At 43.4% G+C, this 27,431-nt stretch overlaps 1 protein-coding gene across 4 annotated transcripts in view; it reads left to right on the plus strand.

The window, feature by feature from the left end:
- Positions 1–27,431, plus strand: part of LOC144500649 (MAGUK p55 subfamily member 2-like) — a 645,619-nt gene that overhangs the window by 485,212 nt on the left and 132,976 nt on the right. For all 4 annotated transcript variants that reach the window (XM_078223925.1, XM_078223924.1, XM_078223928.1 and 1 more), the window contains one exon: positions 22,236–22,354. In XM_078223925.1, coding sequence (XP_078080051.1) covers positions 22,236–22,354 — 119 coding nt within the window. The remainder of the gene's footprint in view (positions 1–22,235; positions 22,355–27,431) is intronic.

The raw sequence follows: 27,431 nt of genomic DNA on the forward strand, positions 1-27,431 counted from the left end.
GCCAGAAATAACCAAAACATAGGGCGGAATCTTTGAGCAGTGGCAAGGTTACCGAAGGCAGCACCCATAGCAGCACAGCAAATAGGAACGAGAGTAGATCATTTGGCCCTTCGAGCCTGCTCCACCATTCAATATGATTACGGCTGATCCTCTATCGCAGTACCATACTCCAGCACTCTCTCCATATCCCTTGACTTGGCCCCCATAGCTTTCTATGGTAGAGACTTCCACAGGTTCGCTACCCTCTGAGTGAGGAAGTTTCTCCTCATCCCAGTCCTAAATGGCCTACCCCGTAAGCTGAGACTGTGGCCCCTTGTTCTACATCACCGTCCCCTCCCCTTCCCCCAGCCAGAAGAAACAACATCCCTGCATCCAGTCTGTTCTGCTCTGTCAGAACTTTATACATTTCAATGAGATCCCCTCTCATGCTTCTAAATTCCAGTGAATACAGGCCTAGTCGATCCAATCTCTCCTTATCTGACAATCCTGTAACCCCAGGAATCAGTCTGGTGAACCTTCACTGTACTCCATGGCAATTATATCCTTTCTTAGATAAGACCTAAACTGTACAGAGTACTCCAGGTCTGGTCCCATCAAGACTCTGTGCAGCTGCAGTAAGACATTAAGACATCCTTGCTCTTGAAATCAAGTCCTCTTGCAGTGAAGGTTTATGGTCTTGTGCTTCCTTAACTGCTTGTGGTACTTGCATGCTTGCTTTCAATGACTTACTTTCAAGGACACCCAGGCCTCTTGTATATCAATATTTGCTAATCTATCATCATTTAAATAATACTCTGCATTCTGTTTCTCTTACCAAAGTGGATAACTTAACATTTATCCATGTATTCTGCATCTGCCATGTATATACCCACTCATTCAACTTGTTTACATCACCTTCAAGCCCTTTAACATCCTCCTCACGACTCACATTCTCACCAAGTTTTGTGTCCTTAGTAAACTTGGAAATATGACATTTGGTTCCCTCATCTAAATCATTGATGTTAATTGTGAATAGCTGGGACCCCACTGGTACCACCTGCCACTTCAAAAAAGACCCATTTATCCATCTTCCCAATCCATGCCAATATATTACCCTCAATTCCATATTCTTAAATTTTGCAAATCAACATGTTACATGGGACTTTATTGAAAGCTTTCTGAAAATCGAAATACACCATATCCACTGGTCCTCCCTTATCTATTCTACTAGTTACATCCTTAAAAAAAACTCCATTAGGTTCGTCAAACATGATTTCCCTTACATAACTCTGTCTAATCCTGTTGAGATTTTCTAAGTGTTCTGTTATCACATCCTTGATAATAGACTCTAGCCATTTTCCCACTACTGAAGTTAGGCTGCTGGTCTATAATTCCGTGTTTTCTCCCTCCTTTTTTAAATAGTGGGGTTACATTTTGCCACCATCCAATCTGCTGGGACTGTTCCAGAATCTACAGAATATTGGTAGATGTGATCCAATGCATCCACTATCTTCATGGTCACCTCCTCTAGTCCCTGAGATATAGATTGTCAGGCCTTGGGGATTTATCACCTTACAGCTCCATTCATTTCTTCAGCACTTTTTTTTTTAGTAATACTAATTTCCTTCAATTCCTCCTTCTCATTAGACCCTTGGTTCCCTGGCATTACTAGAAAGTTATCTATGTCTTCCTAAGTGAAGACAGAACTAAAGTAACTGTTTAATTGCACTGTCATTTCCTTGTTCTCTATTATAAATTCTTCCATTGCGGACTGTAAGGGTCCTACATTTGTCTTCATTAATCTTTTTCTTTTTACACACTTATAGAGACTTTTACAGTTAGCTTTTATGTTCCTTGCAAGTTGACTCATGCTCTATTTTTCCAGACTTAATTAATCCCTTGGTCCTCCTTTGCTGAATTCTAAACTGCTCCCAATCCGCAGACTTGCTACTTTTTCCAGCAAGCGTGCAGTGCTTCCATTCATAAGAGGGACAGCTGGTCACGCACAATCATGCAGTGGCCAGCCCATTAGGTATTTATGTGCAAATCATGTGGCTGAGTGGACAGGACATCACAAGGTCATAGGCCCAATACCACATATAAAGGGAATTTAAGCAAAGATTCATGCCTTGAAAGCCAAGAGTGCTGTTTCACTGTTTGTGAGGAGGCTTTGGGAACAGCAACTGTTGCCATCCTCTGCACCTATCACCTGGATTTCTGGAGTTGTGCCACCCTCTCCACCTGCCAGCTGGATTCTTGGAGCTGCTGCCACTTCATCAAAAGCAGAGAGCGGTGGCCCCATGGTTCACTGATGTCTCCCTGCATGTTCTTATCCAAGCCATCCCTGAACAGCAGGAGGTCATGTTTCCCGGGGATGGCAGACCTGCCATCCTGTCCTGAACAATTTTGTCCATTTGGGAGCCCGATACTGAGTATCGGGCACACACTGCTCTCTATCCAGCCCACCATGGCCAATTTCATCCTTGAGGTTCACTGCACAGAAGCCTTCTTGTTGATGTAGCCATGTCTATGGACACTCTCTCAGTGACCCTGGCACTGGTAGCCATAACGCTCTCAATCAATTTTGACACACATTCCATCACTCTTGCCATTCTTTCAGTGACCTTCGACCCCCCCCTCCCCATAATGCTTCATGAGCTTCCCCCAGCAGAGTGGAATGCCCCTCTTTTACCCTTGACCTGTGATCCATCATCCTCGACCCTTCCGATCATCCTTGACCTTTCTTCTGTTACCCTCGACTCTCAGGTCTTTGACATTAACCTTCCCTGTACAGGCCATATTCTTCCCTCTGCCCCCACGAGTCTTTGCAGGGCTGCCATCTCTCTCTCTCTCTTTCTCTCCCTCAATCAACCAAACCCTGTTCCCTTTTGACTGTCGCCACCCAATCTCGATCATTAATGCCTCCCCCCCCAGTAGTTGAACAAAGATCCCTATGAAAGAAAAAACAACTAATTCTCACTCCAAATCCACAAGGAAGATTACCTTGCTTGGTGCAAGTCAAGTTTAAGCAGTCATAAATCTTATTTGTACGTGTTAATTATGAAGGCGCTCACTAGCCCTTATGCCCAAGGCCACTTAAGGACCTCAGTCTGCCTCCACTACCAGGATACATTAGGCAGTGAAGATGAGAGTGGGTAGGTAGTTTTTTTCACCGAAATTGATGGAAGGGGGCATGTATGCAATTTGGGTGGTGTTCTGTGCACATTGGGGGTAGCACCTCCCCCCCAATCCCTTCCCCAAGATCGTATCACCCCCATTCTTTGTGTCTCCCTACCTGGCCTCTCAAAAACCATCATATCCAAAACCGTCTCTGCTATTTAGGGTGCCCAATCCCTCCCCAGCCAATAAACCCCAATTCACCTCGAGTCATACAGTGCAGGAAAGGCCCTTCGACCGATCGAGTCTGCACCGTCAATACCTACCACTAAAGACGCGCTAATCCCATTTCCCTGCACTTGCCCATATCCTTGAATGTTATGATATTTCAAGCGCTCATCCAAATATTTTTTAAAGGTTGTAAGTCTTCTGGCATCCACTACCTTCCTCAGGCAGTGCATTCCAGATTCCCTCAATCCTCTGAGTGAAAATGTTTTTTCTCTCAAATCCCCTCTGAATCTCCTGCCCCTTACCCTAAAACTATGCTCCCCCCATCCCCCCTGTGATTGACCCCTCTATCAAGGGGAACACCTGCTCCATACTCACCCTGTCCATACCCCTCATAATCTTATACACCTCAATACGTCCCTCCCCCCTCCCTTAGCCTTCTCTGTTTCTCTGCTCTACAGAAAGCAATCCAAGCCTATCTATTCTATCCTTATAGCTCAAATGCTTCATCCCAGGCAACATCCTGGTGAACCTTCTCTGTATTTCCCTCTAGTGCTATCGCATCCACCTATCTCCAGGATCCATGCTGTCTTCTTCACTTGCAGTCCCAGAAGTGTCCACTACTGAAATCTGGCACTGTTGGAGTTGCAACTTTGATTTGATTTATTATTGTTACATGTATTAGTATACAGTGAAAAGTATTGTTTCTTGCACGCAATAAAGACAAAGCATACCATTCATAGAGAAGGAAACGAGAGTGCAGAATGTAGTGTTACACTCATAGTTAGGATGTAGAGAAAGATCAACTTGATGCAAGGTAGGTCCATTCAAAAGTCTGATGGCAGGGAAGAAGCTGTTCTTGAGTTGGTTGGCACGTGACCTCAGACTTTTGTATCTTTTTCTCAACGGCAGAAGGTGGAAGAGAGAATATCCTGGGTGCGTGGGGTCCTTAATTATGCTGGCTGCTTTGCCAAGATAGCGGGAAGTGTAGACAGAGTCAATGGATGGGAGGCTGGTTTGTGTGATGGATTGGGCTACATTCATGACCTTTTGTAGTTTCTTGCGGTCTTGGGCAGAGCAGGAGCCATACCAAGCTATGATACAGCCAGAAAGAATGCTTTCCATGGTGCATCTGTAAAAGTTGGTAAGAGTTGTAGCTGTTATGCCAAATTTTCTTAGTCTTCCGAGAAAATAGAGGCATTGGTGGGCTTTTGTAACTATAGTGTCAGCATGGGGAGACCAGGACAGGTTGTTGATGATCTGGGCACCTACAAACTTGAAGCTTTCGACGCTTTCTACTTTGTCCCCATTGAAGTAGACAGGGGCATGCCCTCCACTACACTTCTTGAAGTTGGTGACAATCTCCTTTGTTTTGTTGACATTGAGGGAGAGATTATTGTCGTTGCACCAGTTCACCAGATTCTCTATCTCATTCCTGTACTCTGTCTCGTCATTGTTGGAGACCAAACCCACTATGGTGGTGTCGTCAGCAGTCTTGAAAATTGAGTTGGAGTGGAATTTGGCCACACAGTCATAGGTGTATACAGAGTATAGTAGGAGCTGCAGGAGCTCTCAAGAGCAAGATACCCTTCCACTTAGGGGCAGACATTTCACTCTCTGCTTGTTCAGCCACCAAGGGTAGTCTTTTTCTAATGGAGGTTGGAGTGAGCATCCCCTCCCCACCCCCACCACCCTGTCAATTTGCTGTGGAAGGAAGTAGACCTGCATTGAATGTTAGAATTGTAAGGATGGATCAATATTCTGAAGCTTTGCTTGGTTATCCTTTATGCAGAGCTTTCCTTCAAAAAAGTAATGAGTGGAATAGAGCATATGTCAGAACAGATTGCACATAGCCTGTGGAAGAATGGTTCTTCATGGGATAAGTAACCTTTTCTCATATTCAACGCTTTTGGTGTTCTGCCTGTTCTCGTAAAGGTGATGTTTGAGATAGGGACAAGTTGTACTACTGATGGATGAGATGGAATTTAAGATTGGAACAAGTTGTAATGTGGATAGATGAGCTGGAATTTGAAAGCAAAATGGTCTGTTTTGATGATTGAAGAGTTGATACTTGTCTAACGCCTTGTCGGTATGGTAACAGTACAAATGATGTGCATACTGCTAATCTCTCTATATCCTTCAGAATGCTTATCAGTGTCATCTTCTAACACATTGTTCCTTCTGTAAGGGGAGAAAAAGAACCTTTACAAGGATTAAATTTGCAGTTGATAGAGGAGAGTTCCAACATTTTTATGTTGTGTTTTCAAGTGCAGGATACAGAATGTTAAGGTCCATATATCTAATAAATTTTTGTCAGTTCAAAACAATTCAATGATTTTAAGGTCCACAGTGTTTTACCAATTTATCAAACCAGGATATTGGTAGCGTGTTTGCGATATAAAACCCTATTTCAGTATTGATTGAGGTAGCTTTTTTTGGCATTCATTAATGGAATGTGGGCTTCACTATCAATGCTAAAATTGATTGTCTATCCCTAATTATCTTCTCGAATACAATGGATTAGCTTGCTAGGCTATTTTATTTTTTAGAAACCCTACAGTGCAGAAAGAGACCATTTGGCCCATCGAGACTGCACCGACCCTCTAACCTACGCATCTCAAGATACTAAGGGGCAAATTTAGCATGGCCAATCAACCTGACCCTAATTTAAGAGGACAATTAACAGTCAACCAGATTGCTGTGGACCTACCACTCCAGGGTCCTTCTTTAAAGTGCCCCCTCCCTGCCATGATGGCCATAATAATGCCCACAGATCTCCATTTGGAGGGGAGAGGGTTCCCCTTTCATGAGGATGACCGAGCAGCTGTGGTCTTTTTTTATTTGTACATTTTTAAGAAGCATTCAGAGGGTGCCTCAAGGTGGAGACATCCTCTCTCCTGCGTATATCGGCATCTCCCACTTTAGCTGGTGAGACTGTGGATGTGTCATTGTTGGAACACAACAACACAAGAAATAGAAGGAGGAGTAGGCCACCAGACCCATCAAGCCTGCCCTGCCATTCAATACAATCATGGATGCTCTATGCTACCTCAGCTCCTTTGCTGTGCCATTTCCTCATAGCCCTCTATTCCTTGGTCTATCAAATATTTATCCACCTCCACTTCCTCCAGTTCTATGGACTTTTACTTTATGCACCAGCCTCTTAAGCGGCACCTTGTCAAATGTCTTTTGGAAATCTAAATACACTACATCTACAGGTTCCCCTCTATCTATTCTCTATGTTTCTTCATCAAAGAATTTGAGCAAATTTGTCAAACATGATTTACCTTTCGTAAAAACACGCTGACTAGGTTTGATTATATTCAGCTTTCCTAAATGATTAGCTATTTCCTTTTTGATTATTGACTCCAGCATCTTGCCAATAAAAGATGTTAAACTAACTGGCCGAGTTTCCTGTCTTTCTCACTTTTTGAATAAGGCTGTTGAATAAGGCTGTTGAATAAGGCTTTTTGAACATTGGCTGTTTTCCAATCTTCTGGTACCTTCCTAGAATTTAGCGAGTTATAATAAACTTCAACCAATGGCTCTGCTACCTTTGTAGCCACTTCCATTAAAACCATGGCGTGCAGTTCATTGGGGTCCTGGGTGACTTGTTCACCTTTAGTTCCTTGAGTTTCTCTAATACCCTATTCCTTGTGATTGGGTTTATTGTAAATTCTACCATGTTATTTGAAATCAGCCCATCTGATAACTTCGGGATATTTGCAATGTCTTCCATGGTGAAGACTGATGCAAAAAATTTATTTAACATAGCTGCCATTTCTTTGCTTGCTGTGATAAATTCACCCGCCTCATTCAGCAGAGGTTCCACATTTACCTTAGGTGCCCACTTCCTATTTATATATCCATAGAAATTCTTACTGTTTGCTTTAATGCTGCCTGCAAGTTTTCTCTCAGAATTCATTTTTTCCCTTCGATTGAGCCAGTCTTTTGCTGCTGGGTCCTAAACACTTCCCAGCCCTCTGGTCTACCACTATCACTTGCCACTTTGCAATCCCGCTTTTCAATTTAACATTATCCGTGACCTCCTGTGTTAACCATTCTTGTGGAATCCCCCTTTTTGATTGGGATAAACCCCTTCTGAGCATTTTGGACCAGCTGTTTGAATAATTGTCACTGCTCATCAACTGACCTGTATCTTAATTTGTTTACCCAGTTCACTTTAGGCAGCTCCTCCCTCTTTCCATTATAATTGCCTTATTTAAGTTGAAGACACTGGTTATGGCTCTGTAGTGTTCACCCTCAAACTGTCTCTGCATTTCTTTCATGTTGTGGTCACTACCCCCTCGGGGATCCTTAGCCACAGGACCTCTGATTAATCCTTTTTCATTACACAAAATCAAATCTGAAGTTTTGATTTTTGACAATTTTTTTTGTCACATGTATTAGTATACAGTGAAAAGTATTGTTTCTTGCGTGCTATACAGACAAAACATACTGTTCATAGAGAAGGAAATGAGGGAGTGCAGAATATAGTGTTACAGACATAGCTAGGGTGTAGAGAAAGATCAACTTGATGCAAGGTAGGTTCATTCAAAAGTCTGACGGCAGCTGGGAAGAAGCTGTTCTTGAGTCGGTTGGTACGTGACCTCAGACTTTTGTATCTTTTTCCCAACGGAAGAAAGTGGAAGAGAGAATGTCCGGCGTGCGTGAGGTCCTTAATTATGCTGGCTGCTTTGCCGAGGCAACGGGAAGTGTAGACAGCGTCAATGGATGGGAAGCTTCCTGGGTAGTTTTCACAAAGTACTGCTCTGAAAAGCAATCCCTGATATGCTCAGGGGCTTCAGTTGGCCTCAGGATAAGCCGCTGTCCTTAATTGGATGGCAAGTGCACACTCTGGCCACTAACTGGGTTGGCACTGAAAAATTGCTTTGAGAATCTGCTTCCAGTGTAGGATGGAATTATGACCCAGAAGTTCACCTTATGTTGGGCTCTTGACACCAGAAGGAAAATCCAGCCCAATATCTCTGAAAGCTTCAGAATGAGGAATCTATCAGCTCCAGTTAGCCTTTGTTAATGGTGGAAAGGGACATAGGTGCACTTATTTTCTGGCAGCTATTATGCCATTGGCAATGTTGGAAACATTTTCTTTCAACTTCACATTGAACTTAATCTGAAGTTTGCTTTCTTTAGCAGTATCCATAGTATTTCAGTTAAAAATACAATCCACCTTTTCAACATCCTTAATGTTGAATAAAAAGTAATAAAGGGACATCGGGACCAAATGAGCTGAATTATTTGGCCATTCAGTTGTTGTGAGTGAATCACAGTATCCCTCCAGTGCAGAAGGAGGCCATTCGGCCCATCGAGCCTACACTGACAACAATCCCACCCAGACCCTATCCCCATAACCCCACGTATTTACCCTGCTAATCCCCCTGACACTAAGGGGCAATTTACCATGGCCAATCTACCTAACATGCACATCTTTGTAGTGTGGGAGGAAAACTAAGCATCCGGAGGAAACCCACGCAAATGTGGGGAGAATGACCTGCACTGACAACAGTCCCACCTAAGCCCGATTCCCATAACCCCACATATTTACCCCGCTAATCCCTCTAATCTACACATCCTGGGACACTAAGGAGCAATTTAGCATGGCCAAGCAACGTAACCTGCACATCTTTGGAGTGTGGGAGAAACCCACAGAGACACGGGGAGAACGTGCAGACTCCACACAGACAGTGACCCAAGCCGGGAATTGAACCCGGGTCCCTGGCGCTATAAGGCAGGGCTAACCACTGTGCCACCGTGCTGTGAAGCAGTGCAGGATGCCACAAATAGATTGATGTTAGCTTGGCTTGGTACTTTTTTCAAAATTTAGCTGCCGTTGTTTTCACCCACTCAATTTTATCTTTTTTTTATCATCTCTCTCCTTCGTCAGACTATTTCACCCCGTTAGGACTCTATTAGTACCGGTAGTCCTTTGATTCTTCATTGTTGTTCTCAGATGTCACCCTGTATGGAGACTAGGTTGACCAGACTGTGAGCTGGAAATGCACAGTTTAAAGTTTATTTGCCTGGTGTCAAGCTACTCAACTGTAAATAGGGTGGGCTTCACAAATTAGCTCATCCCATCCTTGATTGGTATCCGCACTTAATTCCCAGTAAAATTGGGCTGCCTCCACAAACCCCAGAATTCTGAGTCAGTTGTAGCAACCCGTTGCCTTGGTGATGGAAATTAACTAACTCAGTGCAGAGACCGGAGATTTGGCCTGGGATATTCCTGGCTTCTACAGCTCCAGAAGGGAAAAACACTTAGCTTAATTGTTTTCCTTCTGCCGGGAGCTTGCCGAGTGCTTGTTTCTGATTGCTATGTTCAATTCTTTTTTGGTTATTCTCTATCTTGTTTTTTCTTCTTCTGAATCAAAATTCTTTCCGGGTTCTTGTACACTCTTCATTTTTAGCTTTCTGGAGTTGGTGCTGTTGAATCTGTCGATCCTGTAGCTTACAGACAAAGACTTAATTGCCACGACATAGAGCAGTAAGGTAGGATGGAGGGTCGATTCTGCACTCTTCATGAGTGACCTAATGAAATGTCTATCCTGGGTTGGATCCACTTGAATAATATATAACACCACAGTGTAGTTTAAAATACCATGATCACAATCTTCACTAAATCCGCGCAGAAAACTTCATGCAGAGTCACATGCAGTGTAATTGGACACTTAATTAAACAACGCAGTTGCATTTTCAGGATTGACTTGACTCCCACATGGGGAGTCAGTTCTGAATCAGCCCCGGATAAATGTTGCACGGTGTGATAGCGCGCCAGGGAAGAGACTTGGTATCTGAGTGTATTATTAATAAAATGGATATTTTTTTTGAGGCAAATGGCCATTATCATTTTTTTTAAATGAAAACATATCATCATTTTCTGCAGAATGGCATCTCAATTAAAGAGGGAAGGCAGACTTTATTGTGAGCAAGTATTCCAGCTTTTTAACAAAAAACGAGAGCAACAAATGAAGCAGATGACATTGTAATTGGAGGAACAACATCTTCCGATTAGGCACGGTACAATGGGCAGCACGGTGGCAGAGTGGTTGCCCCTTAGTATCGGGGGATTAGCAGAGTAAATCCGTGGGGTTACGGGGATAAGGCCTGGGTGGGATTGTTGTTGGTGCAGGCTCAAAGGTTCGAATGGCCTCCTTCTGCACTGTAGGGACTCTGTGATTCTATGATTCATGAACCCCTTCTGGACTCAACATTGTGTTCAACAACCTTAGACTGTAAACTTTCCCCTCCATCTTGACCCCTTTTTTGTTTCCTTGGTTTGTTCCAATATAGCCCACCTCCTCCCCCACAGGGTCATCTGTCACTTGTTTTTTAGTTTTGCTTTCACTGAGTACTGACTTTGCTCTCCTATCAACACATTCTGCTATGTTACCTTTATGCCACTATTAGCATCTTCTTTAGTTCTTAATCCAACCACTAACATTTCCTTTGTCTTGTGTCCATTATATCTTTGTCAATCTCTCTTTAGCTGTGACCCTCCCTGACCTTCTATTCTGCCCCACCTCCTTCACACCCCTCTCCAACAATATACTTAATCACATTTCTATCCCTCTTCCATCCCCCAGTTCTGCACTCAAAAGGCTAACTGTATTTCTCTCTCACATAGATGTTGCCAGACTTGCTTAATTTATCCAGCATTTTCTGTTTTTATTCAGCATTGTAACCTGGCTGAGTCCAACCTGTTCTGAGGTGTTTAATAGTCACATTTTTGCATTGCTGGCAACATAATTGGGACAGAGTTTGCTGGAGCAGGGCTTTAGTTTGATATGCCCCATCCAAAGATAGTCTGAGCTGATGATTGTACAGCAAGACAAGCAGGACATCTGGGACCTGTGTGAACAGGGCAACCTATAGGGCATTTCTTTAACCAATGAGATTTACAGACTGGGGAATTAGCACAAGAAGGACTGAAGAGAGTGAATTAAAGAGCGAATTCAATGTCAACTTGGGTACAGAAAGTGAAATAAAGAGAGGAACAGTAAGATTGAATTGGGGGAGTGAAGGAAAAGAGAAGGGAAATAGAGTCATAGAGGTTTACAGCATGGAGACAGGCCCTTCGGCCCAACTTGTCCATGCCGCCTTTTTTTTAAAACCCCTAAGCTAGTCCCAATTGCCTGCGTTTGGCCCATATCCCTCTATACCCCGTCTTACCCATGTAACTGTCTAAATGCTTTTTAAAAGACAAAATTGTGGCCGCCGCTACTATTACCTCTGGCAGCTCGTTCCAGACACTCACCACCCTCTGTGTGAAAAAATTGCCCCTCTGGACCCTTTTGTATCTCTCCCCTCTCACCTTAAACCGCTGCCCTCTAGTTTTGGACTCTCCCAGCTTTGGGAAAAGATGTTGACTATCTACTATGCCCCTCATTACTTTATGGATCTCCAGAAGATCACTCCTCAGCCTCTTACGCTCCAGAGAAAAAAAATCGCTGTCTATCCAGCCTCTCCTTATTACTCAAACCATCAAGTCCCAGTAGCATCCTAGTAAATCTTTTCTACACTCTTTCTAGTTTAATAATATCCTTTCTATAATAGGGTGACCAGAACTGTACACAGTATTCCAAGTGTGGCCTTACCAATGTCTTGTACTACTTCAGCAAGACGTCCCAACTCCTGTATTCAATGTTCCGACCAATGAAACCAAACATGCCGAATGCCTTCTTCACCACTCTGTCCACAATGCTTTCAATGAAAGTAAAGACCTATGGTGATGCAGGTTTTAAAAAATATATCATTTGATGACTGTGAAATTCATATTTTGTCACTTTAAAAAAAAAAACCTATTTGTGGTGAACCATAGATGGTTACCACTATGGGTACTTGTACATATGTTACTCTTGTTACTGTTGGGGTTAGGGTTGGGGTGTTCCACCTGTTAGCATTGTTCTGTGGTACACTCCATTTGGCTCCGCCTTCTTATAGGAGTATAAAGGTCACTGCTATTTCCTAGTGGCCCTTAGTCTGGGATAGTATTGTTAAGCAGTATGCTCTATTCTTGTTGCGAATAAAAGCCTTTATTCCCGGGTACGATCTAGCCTCCCGAGTGGATTAATCGCGCATCACTATTCATTAGCTTTTGCTGAGGCATTGAAAAGTAGACCAGGGAGAATCCACAATAAAGGTTGGAATTTTCCGACCGTTGATGCCAGCGGGATTTTCCCATCCCGCTGCGGTGAACAGAGATTTGACTTGCCGCCAGAGTCTCCATCTTCGCTGCAGCGGGAGCATGGCTTGTACGGATGGTAAGATCGCCCGAAGTTTTATCCTTCACTAATGTTTGAAACCTTTTGATTAGTTTCAATGGTTCTTAGCTGGACAATTAGGTGGAACATTTGATTGAACACTGGCCTCAGTTATTATAGACCATGTGCAATATAAATTGTAATGGATACTCCCTTATTTATCTGATCTGTTATTTTTTTAATTATATTCATTCATGGGATGTGTCATTGGCTCGGCCAGCATTTATTGCCCATTTCTAATTGTCCTTGAGAAGGTGGTGGTGAGCTCCCTTCTTGAACCACTGCAGTCCGTTTGGTGTAGATACATTGGTGTTAGGGAGCGAATTCTAGGAATTTGACTCAAGTGACAGAGAAGGAACAGCAATATATTTTCCAAGTCAGGATGGTGAGTGACTTGGAGGAGAACTTCCAGCCGGTGGTGTTCACATATGTCTGCTGCCCTTGTTCTTCTAGATGTTAGTGGTCATGGGTTTGGAAGGTGCTATCTGAGGGGACTTGATGAGTTCCTGCCGTGCATCTTGTTAACACTGCTGCTACTCTGCATTGGAGGTGGAGGGATTGAATGTTTGTGGATGTGGTGCCAATCAAGTGGGCTGCTTTGTTCTGGATGGTGTCCAGCTTCTTGAATGTTGTTGGAGCTGCACTCATCCAGACAAGTGGAGAGTATAGGGTGGAACGGTGGCATAGTGGTTAGCACTGCTGCCTCACAGCGCCAGGGACCTGGGTTCTATTTCCGGCTTGGGTCACTGTCTGTGTGGAGTTTGCACATTCTCCCCGTGTCTGAGTGAGTTTCCTCCGGGTGCTCCGGTTTCCTCCCACAGTCCAAAGATGTGCCGGTTAGGTTTATTGGCCATGCTAAATTGCCCCTAGTGCCAGGGGATTAGCAGTGTAAATATTGGGGCTACAGGAATAGGGTCTGGGTGGGATTGGGTCGGTGCAGACTTAATGGGCTGAATGGCCTCCTTCTGCACTGTAGGGATCCTATGATTATTCCATCAGCGCTATTGCTGGAACTTTACCTCGGCCCATAGCCTTTGTGGTATCCAGTGCCTTCAGCTGTTTCTTGATATCACGTGGAGTGAATCAAATTGAAGACTTGCCTCCTCATGGATCAACATCTTGGCAGTTCTGACTGAAGATTGTTGCAAATGCTTCAGTCTTATCTTTTGCAAACTTACCTTCAGCCTTAAACTTTGTGTTAATTTCTCCCTTCAAGACAGTGTGAGCTCTATGCAATTTTTACTTGCTTTAAAAAGACTTCTTGCTCTAAGTGGGCTGTTTGCAGGAAGCAAAATTGGTAAAGTTTTCTCCTGCATATCTCCTTCAACTATCATAATCAACAGGAACATTTTGTTGGTCTGTTTGTGTTGCATGGTTCATTCTTAAGATCTAAGGTAGGGGAGTCCTCTACCAACAGATGGAAACGATGAGAGTAACTTTCAAAATGGCACTTCATCTCAGGACATAAGGTGGTGTTTTCTTTATTCTTTCATTGCAAGGGGAAAAGGAGTAGAAGAGTATTTTGATGTGGTTAAATGAAGATGAGTGGGAGGAGACTCATATGGAGCAGGAACACTAGCATGAATATATTGGGCTAAATGGTTTGTTTCTGTGTTAGACCATAAGATGTAGGAGCAGAAGTAGGCCATTCGGCCCATTGAATCTGCTCTACCATTCAATGAGATCATGACTGATCTGATGTGATAATTCTCAACTCCACTTTCCTGCCTTATCCCCACAACCCTCAATTCCCTTACTGATTAAAAATGTCTATCTTAGCCTTGAACATACTTAATGACTCAACCTCTACAGCCCCCTGTAGTAAAGAATTCCACAGAATAACTGCCCTAAATAGAAATTCCTTCTTATCTCTGCCTTACATACCGACCCCTTATTCTGAGATTATGCCCTCTGGTTCTGGACTCTCCCACAAGGGGAAACAACCTCTCAGCATCTACCCTGTAAAACCCCTTGGGAACCCTATATGCCTCAATGAGGTTGCCTCTCATTCTTCTAAACTCCAATGAGTACAGACCCAACCTACTCAACCTCTCCTCATAAGAAGATCCATCCATAACCAGGATCAAGCTCATAAATCTTCTCTGGACTGCCTCCAATGCCAGCATCTTTCCTCAGGGGACGAAAACTGTTCATAGTGTCCCAGGATTGGTCTAACTTGTGCCTTATCTACTTTTAGCAGTATTTCCCAATTTTTATACTCCGTTCCCTTTGAAATGAAGGCCAACATTCCATTTCCCTTCCCCATTTCCTGCTGAACTTGCATGCTAGTTTTTTTGTGATTTGTACACAAGGTGATTTGTACACATTATAGGAAGGGCGTGAACGCACTGGAGGTGGTGCAGAGGAGATTCGCCAGTATGTTGCCTGGGATGGAACATTTAAGTAATAAAGAGAGGTTGGATAGACTTGGGTTGTTTTCTCAGGAGCAGAGAAGACTGAGGGGCGACCTGATTGAGGTGCTCAAGATTATGAGGGGCATGGGCAGGGTGGATAGGGAGCAGCCGTTCCCTTTGATTGAACGGTCAGTTACAAGGGGACACAAGCTAAAAGTGAGGGGTGGGAGGTTTAGGGGGGATTTGAGGAAAAACCTTTTTATTCAGAGAGTGGTGACGGTCTGGAGGGTGGTGGAGGTGGGAGGGTGATGGAGGTGGGAGTCTGGGAGGGTGGTGGAGGCGGGAGTCTGGGAGGGTGGTAGAGGCAGGAGTCTGGGAGGGTGGTAGAGGTGGGAGTCTGGGAGGGTGGTGCAGACGGGAGTCTGGGAGGGTGGTGCAGACGGGAGTCTGGGAGGGTGGTGGAGGCGGGATGCCTCATATCCTGTAAAAAGTACCTGGATGAGTACTTGGCACGCCATAAAATTCAAGGCTATGGGCCAGGTGCTGGCAAGTGGGATTAGGTGGGCAGGTCAGGGCCTTTCATACATTGGTGCAGACTCGATGGGCCGAAGGGCCTCTTCTGCACTGTAGTATTCTGTGATTCTGTGATCCCCAAATCCCTCTGTGCTGCAGCTCTCTGCAGTTGCTCGCAATTTAAATAATATTCAGCTCCTTTATTCTTCCTACCAAAGTGCATATCTTCTTATTTTCTTATATTATATTCCATCTGCTAAGTCTTTGCCCAATCACCTAACCTTTCCCGTTGGCAAAGCCAGCATTTGTTGCTGAGCCCCAATTGCCTTTGAGAAGGAGATGGTGAGTCATTTTCTTGAAGCTTCTGCAGTCCATCAGGCATAACTGCACCGACAGCGAATTCCAGGGTTTTGACTCCGAGTCAGTGAAGGAATACAGATATGGTGAGGGGCGGGAGAGTGGGCACAGAGCAGAAACGTGGGTTGAACCCATCCCAATTTGTTGGATGAAAAGTAAAACCTGGTGGCAAAAGATGTCAATGGTGTGAAATTAAAATGAAATAAAAAAGCATGTAAGAATTCTAGAACTAGCATTTCTAAATAGTCATATCCTTGTTTTTGCACGTGGTGGGGGTGCAAGGGTAATGTCACAGATGAACGTAAGCAGTGTCTGAATTATCTTAAAACTGCTAAAGCTAATAATGAAATCAATTATATTTATTATCATTTTCTTCATTAATTGTAAAGTACTAGTTCTTTAAATTGTTGGACTCATTAGATTTTGATAGACCGACTTGAATATTTTTTTTTTCGCTATTTCACTCACATGAATGTCAATGTTTTGTCATTAGTGCTAAGTATGCTGTGGGCAATATAATTCTCACTGAAGCATGGTAGCCTCTGAAAAAATAATTTGGCAGAAATGAAGAACCAAGTGATTTTTCATTCTGAAAGGATTTATTGTGAACATTTTGTAAGTTAATTGAAGGGAAATTCTTATTATGTTACCTCATTTTTTTTTAGCTGGTAAACCAATAGACAATAAGCGGGAACCACTGCATTTGAACAGGAATCGGATGGTAGTGGTTTCTCCATTACCTTCTGGTAATGCATATTTACATAATATTTACAGGCCATTTAGCCCAATAGGTTCATGCTAGCTCTTATGCTCCGTATGAGCCTCCTCCTACTCTTATTAATTTAATTTCATTAACGTATTTGTCTCCTCCTTTCCTCTATTGTGTGTTTATCAAGCCTATGCTTGATTGCGTTCGCACTGATCTCCTCAAAGGCGAAGTATTCTTTTCTTTAAATTCTTTCATGGGACGTGAGCCTCGCTAATTAAGCCAACATCTGTTGCCCATCCTTAATTGTCTTCAAGAAACTACCAAGGGTCGCAAACAAAGCCCAGTCCATCAGGCAAATCAGCCTCTCATCCATTGACTCGGTCTACGCTTCCCTCTGCCTCGGAAAAGCAGCCAGCATAATTAAGGACCCCACACACCCCAGACACACTCCCTTCCACCTTCTTCCATCAGGAAAAAGATACAAAAATCTGATGTCACGTACCAACTAACTCAAGAACTTTCTTCCCTGCTGCCATCAGACTTTTATATGGACTGACCTTGTATCAAGTTGATCTTTCTCTACACCCTAGCTATGACAGTAAATCTACAATCTACACCCTCTCCTTTCCTTCTCTATGTACAGCATGCTTTGTACAGCACGCAAGAAACAATACTTTTCGCTGTATATGTGGTAATAAATCAAAGCAAATCAAAAGTCTTCAGAAGGTGAGGTGCTTTCTTCAGCTAATGCACTCCATGTGGTGTGGGAGGAAGTTTCAGGATTTTGATCTCGCGACAGTGAAGGAATGGCAATATAGCTTGACGTTAGGCTGGTATTTGTGGCTTGGAGAGGAACTTGCAGTTGGTGGTGTTTGCATACATCTGCTGCCCTTGTCCTTCTAGATGTAGAGGTCACAGGTTTTGAAGGTGCTGTCGAAGGAAGTTTTGGTTTATCTTGTGTGATACACAGGTACACATTCCAGGCTGTTCACAACTTAGACTGTTAGTCTGCACTCAGTTATTTGACCTTCGTCAGAGTGGCGGTGACAGTGAATCTGTCAGATTTAAGCAATGTCAGCCCATTTCTCTAATACCTGTAATGCTGATGTGTCTTAAACGATAAATGCTACCCACTGAATTGTTCCATAATCTCTAAACGTTCAAGACAGCACTTTCAAATGTCTCAGTCTTTTTCACTATCGGTGCTTCTCAATTCTTGTTTGTTAGTGCTTATGTTTTTGAAGGCCTATTGATTAGAGGCAGCTAGTGACCGGGTATTGCATAGAGAAGTATGTCAGTGTGAGAAGGTGAAGTTCTGTCCCAATCATGTCATTATTGGGAAGTTGTCATTAATCACAATTCCATTAATCCACATTCATAATTCTATTGAATCAGAATTTGACACCGTATTGGACAGCTCTCCACAAAACGTTTGCTGCCATGGTTTCTATCTCCAGCAATCTGAACACAAAAGCACGGTAACAAGGGACAATAAGTGTATAAATACTGTTTCGTGTTCTCGCGGTGTGGTTTGTGGCTTCAGGTATGTGTGGCCTATCTTATCTGGAGAGATTGTTGTCTTACACTGGTACTTGCTTTAAACTTTTATTATCACTACATATAAGATAGGTATGTCACTCATGAATACAGAATGTTCCATCCTCTCTCCCGAGAGGGGCCGTCATGGTGGCACAGCCGTTAACACTGCTGCCTCACAGCTCCAGGGATCCAGGTTCAATTCCAGCCTTGGGTGACCATCCTGTGTGGAGTCTGCAGGTTCTCCCATGCCTGTGTGAGTTTCCTCCGGATGTTCTGGTTTCCTCTCTCAGTCCAAAGATGTGCAGGTTGGGTGTATTGGCCATGCTAAATTGCCCCTTAGTGTCCCAAGATGTCTAGGTTAGATGGTTTTGCCATTGGAAATGTGTGCGGTTACGGAGATAGGGTGGGTGAGAGGACCTGGGTAAGGTCCTCTGTCAGAGAGTTGGTGCAGATTCAATGGGCCGAATAGCCTCTTCTGCATTGTAGGGATTCTATGAGTCTAGCACTGCTGATGTCACTGATACATCATGGCTTACATCACTCATTACCATAACAATTAGAACCATAGAACCATAGAACATTACTGCACAGAAACAGGCTTTTTGGCCCTTCTTGGCTGTGCCGAACCATTTTTCTGCCTCGTCCCACTGACCTGCACCTGGACCATATCCCTCCACACCCCTCTCATCCATGTACCTGTCCAAGTTTTTCTTAAATGTTAAAAGTGAGCCCGCATTCACCACTTCAATCTTCAATTGTGTGAACCCATTGCAGTACATCTCACCCTATGTATTTTATCAACTTATTAACAATTTGAAACTGCGCTTTAACCATTTACATTGCATTTAATTGTGTTTTACTGCAACAACTTGTGCCCAAACGTCTACTCTTTCCACCCAACCCCGCCCCCCCCCCCCCCACCCACCCCAGCCACTGAATTCCCTTCCCCCCCACACCATGTCCCCCACAGGTCATTGCTATGAGGGATTCAAATTCCCTCAGTGTCCATGGTTCTTTGGGAAGATGTTTTGGAAACATGCGGTCATTCCTCTTTTCCCTGGAAGACATCATCACCAGCAAAATGGGACATCAACTTTGCAGACTGTTGGTAATCAAAGTGCAGACTTTAGGACCATGGATATTTTCCAAAGAGAGACTGATCCAGGAGAGGGAATAATGAAGGATCAACATTTGGATTCTCTTGATCGAGAAGAGAAGAAATGAAGACTGACAGAGGAATCTATTATCAGTGGCCTATATCACTCGTTACCATAATTATTCTATTAATCCATTACAGTACTGATATCTCCCTGATGATGATATTACGCCTTTAAGAAATGTATTTTGATGTTTCTGGGCAGGATTTTTTACTTCAACAGCCACTGGCAGCCCTATACTGTTACTGCAGCAGCATAATTGCTCCTAACTGCTAGAACGTTTGCTTTAATCTAGACTGATGATGTTCTGTTGTTGCAGAGTAGGACTTGATTAGGTTGATTGACAGAAAAATCAGGTGACTGTGTGGAGCTCAACTTACACAAAGAAATCAAGCTCATTTTGACTGATTTGAGTGAGAGTTTGCTTTCTTCGTGTCTCTTTTTCTCTTGATTTTGAGACTGGAATCTACCAGGATATGTGCCTCTTTTTCTGGGATTCTGCTGTTTGGGGATGGACCTTTACCTGGAGGTTGCTGTATGAGAGTCAGAAGCCAGGTTTCTGTCTAGAGGGGTTAAAAGGTTGGAAAAATAACACCCATGTGAGCAAATCTGTTTTGTGCTGATTCCGAAGAGAGAATTATGTCCACAAGGGTACTGCTTACATTGGAACAATAAAAGTGGATAGCTGTTAAGAATTATACCTTGTGATGTTTAAATATTTCCAACTGATAAATGTTATGTTCATTCTTTTTGCTATATTTTACCTGTGTTGTTAAAAATAAAGTTTGTTTTAATACAAGCTTCCCAGTGGGTCAATTGAATCATACCTGGAGCGAAACACCTTAGTTTTTGATTTGATTTATTATTGTTGTTTCTTGCGCGCTACACAGACAAAGCATACCGTTCCTAGAGAAGGAAAGGAGAGTGTGTGGAATGTAGTATTACAGTCATAGCTAGGGTGTAGGGAAAGATCAACTTAATGCAAGGTAAGTCCGTTCAAAATTCTGACAACAGCAGGGAAGAAGCTGTTCTTGAGTCAGTTGGTACGTGACCTCAGACTTTTATATCTTTCTCCCGACGGAAGAAGGTGGAAGAGAGAATGTCCGGGGTGTGTGGGGTCCTTAATTATGCTGGCTGTTTTGCCGCGGCAGCGGGAAGTGTAGACAGAGTCAATGGATGGGAGGCTGGTTTGCATGATGGACTAGGCTACATTCACAACCTTTTGTAGTTCCTTGCAGTCTTGGGCAGAGCAAGAGCCATACCAAGCTGTGATACAACCAGAAAGAATGCTTTCTATGGTGCATCTGTAAAAGTTGGTGAGAGTCGTAGCTGACATGTCGAATTTCTTTAGTCTTAGCATAATTTCCTTTTGCCCACCCTAATGCCAAAATCAAAAAAAGCTGGGGTCTCGGTTAACTCCATATGATACCTTGGAGTTTCTGATCAGCCCTAACACCCTTCATACATCCTACGATTCTGTGACCAGACTGTACAGAATATGCATCTTCAAACAACTGGGCTTCCTGTACAGGCAGCTTATTTTTTTGACAGTGCAGGCGATGTTGCTCCCTTGATGCATGGCTCTGAAAAAACTATTCAGGTTTTACCATTGTCTCATCCAGGTTTACTTACGATTGCTATTTACATGAAGAGACTATGCTTGGTATATTTAGAAGGAATGTAAATTTATGATATTGTGCACATTGCTGAATGGATTAGTTACGGCACCTTCAAACCCTTCTAACAGCTTATTCCCAGTGCCAAGCACAAGATGCCGTACTACCTGCTTTTGAAGCAAAAATCAATCGAACTAGGTAGTGCCTGCTGCTAGCTACACCAACTGCAAACCAGCATGGCTACTGCTATCTAACTTCATGACTTCCCCATTGTTCAGATTAATGATACCCACATGACCATACCTAGTTAAACCAGATAAGCTGATTGGGAATGAAAATAAGATGAGAAATGCAAACACCTTGCCAGACACCTTAATGCTTAACTTCTCCAGTGCTATTCTTTCAGGTCCCCTGTGCTTCAGACCTGCCCAAGTAGCGCTGTGCCACCGTGGGCAGCATGGTGGCACAATGGTTAGCACTGCTGCCTCACAGCGCCAGGGACCCGGGTTCAATTCTGGCCTCAGGTGACTGTCTGTGTGGAGTTTGCACATTCTCCATGTGTCTGTGTGAGTTTCCTTCGGGTGCTCCGGTTTTCTCCCAAACTCCAAAGATGGTTAGGTTGATTGGCCATGCTAAAATTGCCCTTTAGTTTCAGGGGGATTAGCAATGTAAATACATGGGGTTACGAGGAAATATAGGGCCTGGGTGGGATCGTTGTCAGTGTGGGCTCGATGGGCCGAATGGCCTCCTTCTGCACTGTAGGAATTCTACGATTCTATGAATTTACTACTCGTATTTTACCCCAGAGTAAATCTTGCTCAGCTAACACCTCTTGTACCTTCCCAGCATCATAGTCCGCGACTCATTGATTTCTGAATTCTGATCCTGAACTGCCTCCATGTCCCACCTTCACTCTGCTCTCAGAAGTTAGGCTTTGCCAATTCTTGTGCTGCTCTCCTACCATTACATCCTCGCCATTGGAGCTCAACGCTTCCCAATTCTTTGGAATTCCCTTCTCAAAGTCCACAACAAAATTTCAAACGCTCCCTCAAAATCTACTTCTTAAATCGCACTGCTGGTCTCCTTCACAATCCTCCTCCCAAACTCCAGCTCACTTCACTACAAACTGCGATGGAACATGTGTCTCAACATTAAGTAAGAAGTTGTTATTTCCAGTGATTTGTAACCTTTAAAATAATTCACACAAGGTAACTCCTTTCATTTTATACTTTTCCAGGGGAACAATGTGACTTATAAGTTTGGACCTTCTCATGATCAAGCGATGCATTAAAACAAGTACTTTGTCTCGCTTTCTGTGTAGTATTTAATGGCTTCTCATATGTGAAGCACTCCGTACTGAAATGTGCCCTCTGTTCTTTCGATAGCTATGCAGCAAGTCCTGGACAACTTGAATGACTTGCCGAACTCTACAGGAGCCAAGGATCTAGATTTACTCTTCCTGAGGGGAATCATGGAAAGTCCAATCGTACGATCGCTAGCTAAGGTAGTTATATAACCTGTACAGACTCTGATGGTGTGGTTCTTGGTTTGTGGGCTATTTTATGTAATGTATCAGTTTGTCGAGTTCCACCCTGATGTATTGCAAGCCTTCCTCTCCTGCTGTGTAGATATCAGACCTGAGCACGTTGAACGAGAAGGATATTTAGATGTGTTTTTCTGTTGAACTGCTGACAAATAGCACAAAATCCTTGAAAGAAAAGTGTCGATCGATAGCCCAGTGAGATGTTGCTTGAAGAAAAAAGTAACTATATGCTGCTATCTAATGTTCAGCCACTGAGACACAAAGACTCTGAAAATTGAATCTTTTCCAAAGCTACCTTATATTAGAACAGGTTTTTAAACAAGAGAAGGTAGAAAAGCAGCCAGTTAGTGCTACACTTAATACTTTGAAGATTGTTCTATATTTCAACACCCCAAAAAAATGAAATGGAATCAAATGTATTCGACCTAATTGCATAGGCTTTAAAAAGAATTACAGTCATCTGAATTGTGTGAAAAACCTATATGTTGTCATGGGATCTGTGGGGTTTCTTTTTGGATTAGCCTTTGTTATCTATGCCTTGCTTTAAAATTAGGGGTCAGCACAGTGGCCCAGTGATTAGCACTGCTGCCTCACAGCGCCAGGGGCCCGGGTTCAATTCCAGTCTCAAATGACTGTCTGAGGCTTTTGCACATTCCACCCGTGTCTGGTGGGTTTCCTCCGGTGCTCCGGTTCCCTCCCACACACCAAAGATGTGTGGGTTAGGTTGATTGGCCAAGCTAAATTGCCCCTTCATGTCAGGGGGACTAGGGTAAATACATGGGGTTACGGGGATAGGGCCTCAGTGGGATTGTTGTCGGTCAGTGCAGATTAGATGGGCCGAATGGCCTCCTTCTGCACTGCGGGGAGCCTATGATTCTAGGGAGAGGAATGCTGTCTAAAAACCTATCTGAAGAAAGATTCTGTTCCAGTGACATCAGGAATGGAGGCATTGGACCATAATCAGCACTCATTATTCAGGCAATCGCCGGCGGGGGAATTTTACACAGGTACCTGTCTGTAAGGTTGAATTGAAGCATCTGTTTTACAATATAACATAGGACATGGGGAATTGCAAGACACCACTCAATATAAATGCCTTCCTTTGTAAGGTTGTACATTAATTGGAAAAGCAGATGAATAGAGTTTCCTCTGAAGCCAACAATGGATACTGACACGTTTTATACAACCAATATGCCACGAGTGATGTTCTTTTTCAGGTTCCTTTACAATCCAAGATTAGTACAAAAGGAATCACATTATATTAATCACGTTATTATGAAACAACATTATTTATAGCAGTTTAAGCAGTTCAGTTGTTAGCAAGTTTCACCGGGCGGCATGGTGGCACAGTGGTTAGCACTGCTGCCTCACAGCACCAGAGACATGGATTCAGTTCCGGCCTTGGATGTCCGTGTGGAGTTTGCACATTCTCCCCGTGTCTGCGTGGGTTTCCTCCGGGTGTTCTGGTTTCTTCCCACACTCCAAAGATGTGCAGGTTCGGTGGATTGACCATGCTAAATTGCCCCTTAGTGTCCCAAGGTGTGTAGGTTAGGGGGTTTAGCAGGGTAAATGTTTGGATTAGAGGGATAGGGTCTGGGTAAGATGCTCTGCCAGAGAGTTGGTGTGGACTCGATGGGACGAATGACCTTCTTCTGCACTGTAGATTGAATGTGGAATTTGTTACTGCCATCTGGTACATACTGGTTTCTAATTGATGCATTGTTAGTATACATGCCAAGCAGCAGCATTTCACACTGACAGTCAATGTTTCTAGGCTTGTGCCTGCTTGTCAGATATTGCTGACAAAAAGCAACGAGATGAATACTTCACACACTGCCTGGCTGCTCCATTGAGATCTCTGCGGAGTGCTGTTGATATCTCTCAGCCATGCAGTCCTGTTGGTCCCACATTGGCTCATAACCCAGGTACCCACTGAACCAAAACCACTGGTTTACATGTGTAAACCTCAATGATTAATGTACAGCTGAGAGGTTGCGAATTACAAAGATGTGCTGTTAATGTGAGTCAGATTATAAACACTGTTGGATCAGTTGCCAGCATTTTGAGATTGATTTCTTCACATCTTTGGAGTGTGGGAGGAAACCGGAGCACCCAGAGGAAACCCACGCAGACACGGGGAGGATGTGCAAACTCCACACAGACGGTGACCTGAAGCCACAATTGAACCTGGGTCGCTGGCGCTGTGAGACAGCAGTGCTAACCACTGTGCCACCATGCCGCCCTAAACTATGATTAGAAATAAATTGTCCTCGTTTACAGAAGGATTGAATCATTCTCTGGATCTAAATCAGTGAATTCTGATGATCATTGGGCCCTGCTGAAGGTTGATCAGCTCCAATTAATGTTGTGCCATGAATGAATGTTTGATCCTTTGGATCTTGTTACCACAAAGAAATCAGGACGTCAGGACTATGATGATTCAGACCATGTTTAGTCAGATTAATTGGTTATGATTTGCATGCTCTTATCAGTGTTTGGTGTTGGAGGTGTGTTGGAGTGTGAATGGTCTTGGTGAATGGTGCCAGGAACCTTCAACCTCCCTTGGATTGTTTCAAATCCCACTTAGGACAAAAAAACCCTCAAGATTCTCACTCCGCTGCAGGGGGCATTACGTTGTTCGAGGTGTCAATGGGCGGCATGGTGGCACAATGGTTAGCACTGTTGCCTCACAGCTCCAGGGACCCGAGTTCAATTCCAGGCTCAGGTGACTGGGTGGTGTTTGCACGTTCTTTCCATGTCTGCACTGTGAAGATGTGAAGAGGACCAGAAACCTGTCTTTATTGGAAGGTCTAAGTCTCCTGGACCTTGTAACGTGATGTCTGATGGATGAATGGTCATTGGCTGAAGCCAGTTGAGATCATCAGTTAATATGTTAACAACAGCTCCAGTGTCAATTTTAAACAAAGAACCATAGCCTTGAGCTTGGACTGTAAATGACTAGTAGTCTGGCTTAAGACTATCTCCTTCCCCTAGAAACTCTGAAGAGCCGATGTTTTCTCCACTTTCTATTTCCTAGAAGGAATATACTTTGTAAATATTTGCTGAGCTGCAACTTTGACTAAAATTACAGGATCTGTAGAAATATTTGTAATGTTCAGCATTGCCATAGTGGAAGCATTCCAACTTCCCTGCTGGGCAGTCCTGCATCTCTGCTGGGTTTTCGCAAGCATCTCAAAATGTCTACCAGCCTGGAGCTTTGCACCCTTTTGATTTATTTGGCTGGATTTCACATGGGAAGAGCCATTGCTCGTGTGTCTACCGAACCTACAGAGTCACAACGAACTACAGTCTGGTTAAATGCTTTAAGGTCAGTCTGCTTCTCATACTGGTCCATGTGATCCAATGTAACATCATCTTTGGTCTGCAGAAATTCAGAGAGTTTCTCATTCCGAATACTTAGCTCATCCTTCAGCTCCCTGCTCCTAGTGAACTAGCTAGGTAATATAGATCAGTGAGGAATAATTAAATCAGTTCACCAGGTCGTTACAAGCACTTGCTCAAACATGGTCCTTGAATTAGTAAATTTTGTTTCAGACTAAAATAGGTGCCAAAGGCTTTAATAATGGAGTTGAAATCTGCGGTGGACTCCTGTACAAGCTGCCTTAAGAAAATGTCTTCTGCTGCTGGACCTACCGCATAAAAAAAGGAACTACCTTGGAGTTTTGGCTCCTTTTCACAAAGACCTGATGCTACTCAGAATCGGAGAAAATGGTGTTCCCATTCCTGACTTCCTTGTGGGCTCCTGAGGCAGTCAAATGGGCAGAACATGGGTACGGACTGCTCGTGTAGCACAGTCATCATTATCTCTCTCCAGTGTGCCTCCTTCTATAACCAAGTTTTTCAAGTTGCTCTTTCAAAGGTTTCTTCACTCAGTTGTTTCTCCGTTAACACCGATGTGTATTTTACATCTATGTTTTCATCGCTGCCATAATCTTCTGAGATTGGGTCCTTCTGGTTTGGTCCCTAAGTGTGGGATTTTGTTCTTCGACAGACTGCAGACATACTCTATCTGCTTAACGCTTGTTTATGAGTACTACTTCTAAGCAGGTTACAGAGTAGGCATGTAGCTCTTAGGTATGATTCCAGCTTCTCTCTTGAGTCTAACACATGACTGACTAGTGTCAGTGGTACATCATCATCTGCTTCATATATTAGCATATCCAATCTGTTCACCCTTTATGCGATAGGTATCACATTGCTGTGTGTGCGAGTTTGCTGAGCGAGTATTGGCTCCCTCGTTTTCAAATTCACAACAGTGCTATGATGTTAGTGTATCTTGAAGAAATGTTTTTATTTAATCATGCTGTCTGCAGCTCTCCCAGCCTCAGCTTATGTCATTGTTGCCGAGTTGTGTGTAGAACTCATTTTATTGCTACTTAAATGGGGTTTGTTTATTTTTACTTTGGGATCTTTTATGACCCTGTATTGTTAGGGGGAAGACTGGTTGGTAGGTCATGGATTCTGGACAGTTTTTTTTCTTCATAGTGAATTCAAGATTTCATTTTCTGTTTTGGCTGGCAGCAGTTTAGCTCAGAAGGGACATCAGGCTGAAAAGAAGTATTTCTCTCTCTCTCTCTCTCTGGTTTTGGAAATTCTGCTGGTTCGCTGAAAGCAAGGCTTCTTGCCTTCCTGAAGTAGAAGACGTGCTGTTGGTGGTTTGACCAGAGTCCCTCCCTGGTGTTCTGGGAAGCTGTTCTGACTTCAAACTGTTCTGTGTGTATCCTGCTAGAAGTTACAAGGCTGAGAAGTCAGGATTTTCAATTCTTCTTCCAAAGGACTCAATTCCAGAATCACGTGAGCATTTGTCTTTGCTGTGTTAAACCTGTGGAAATGGTCTGTTTGTCTAAAGGAAGTTTTGTTTGATTGGAACATTTTAGGTATATTTGTTAAGGGTTATACATTATCGTGGTTGTGTTTTTGTCTGTCATCGATAAAGGTTATTGCTAACTTTCTTACTATACATGTTAAGTATATTCTTGAATAAGCTCTGTTTGATAAATGCTCCCTAGTTGGTCAT

The sequence above is a fragment of the Mustelus asterias genome, chromosome 11 (assembly GCF_964213995.1).
Source record: "Mustelus asterias chromosome 11, sMusAst1.hap1.1, whole genome shotgun sequence".
Classification (NCBI taxonomy): Eukaryota; Metazoa; Chordata; class Chondrichthyes; order Carcharhiniformes; family Triakidae; genus Mustelus; species Mustelus asterias.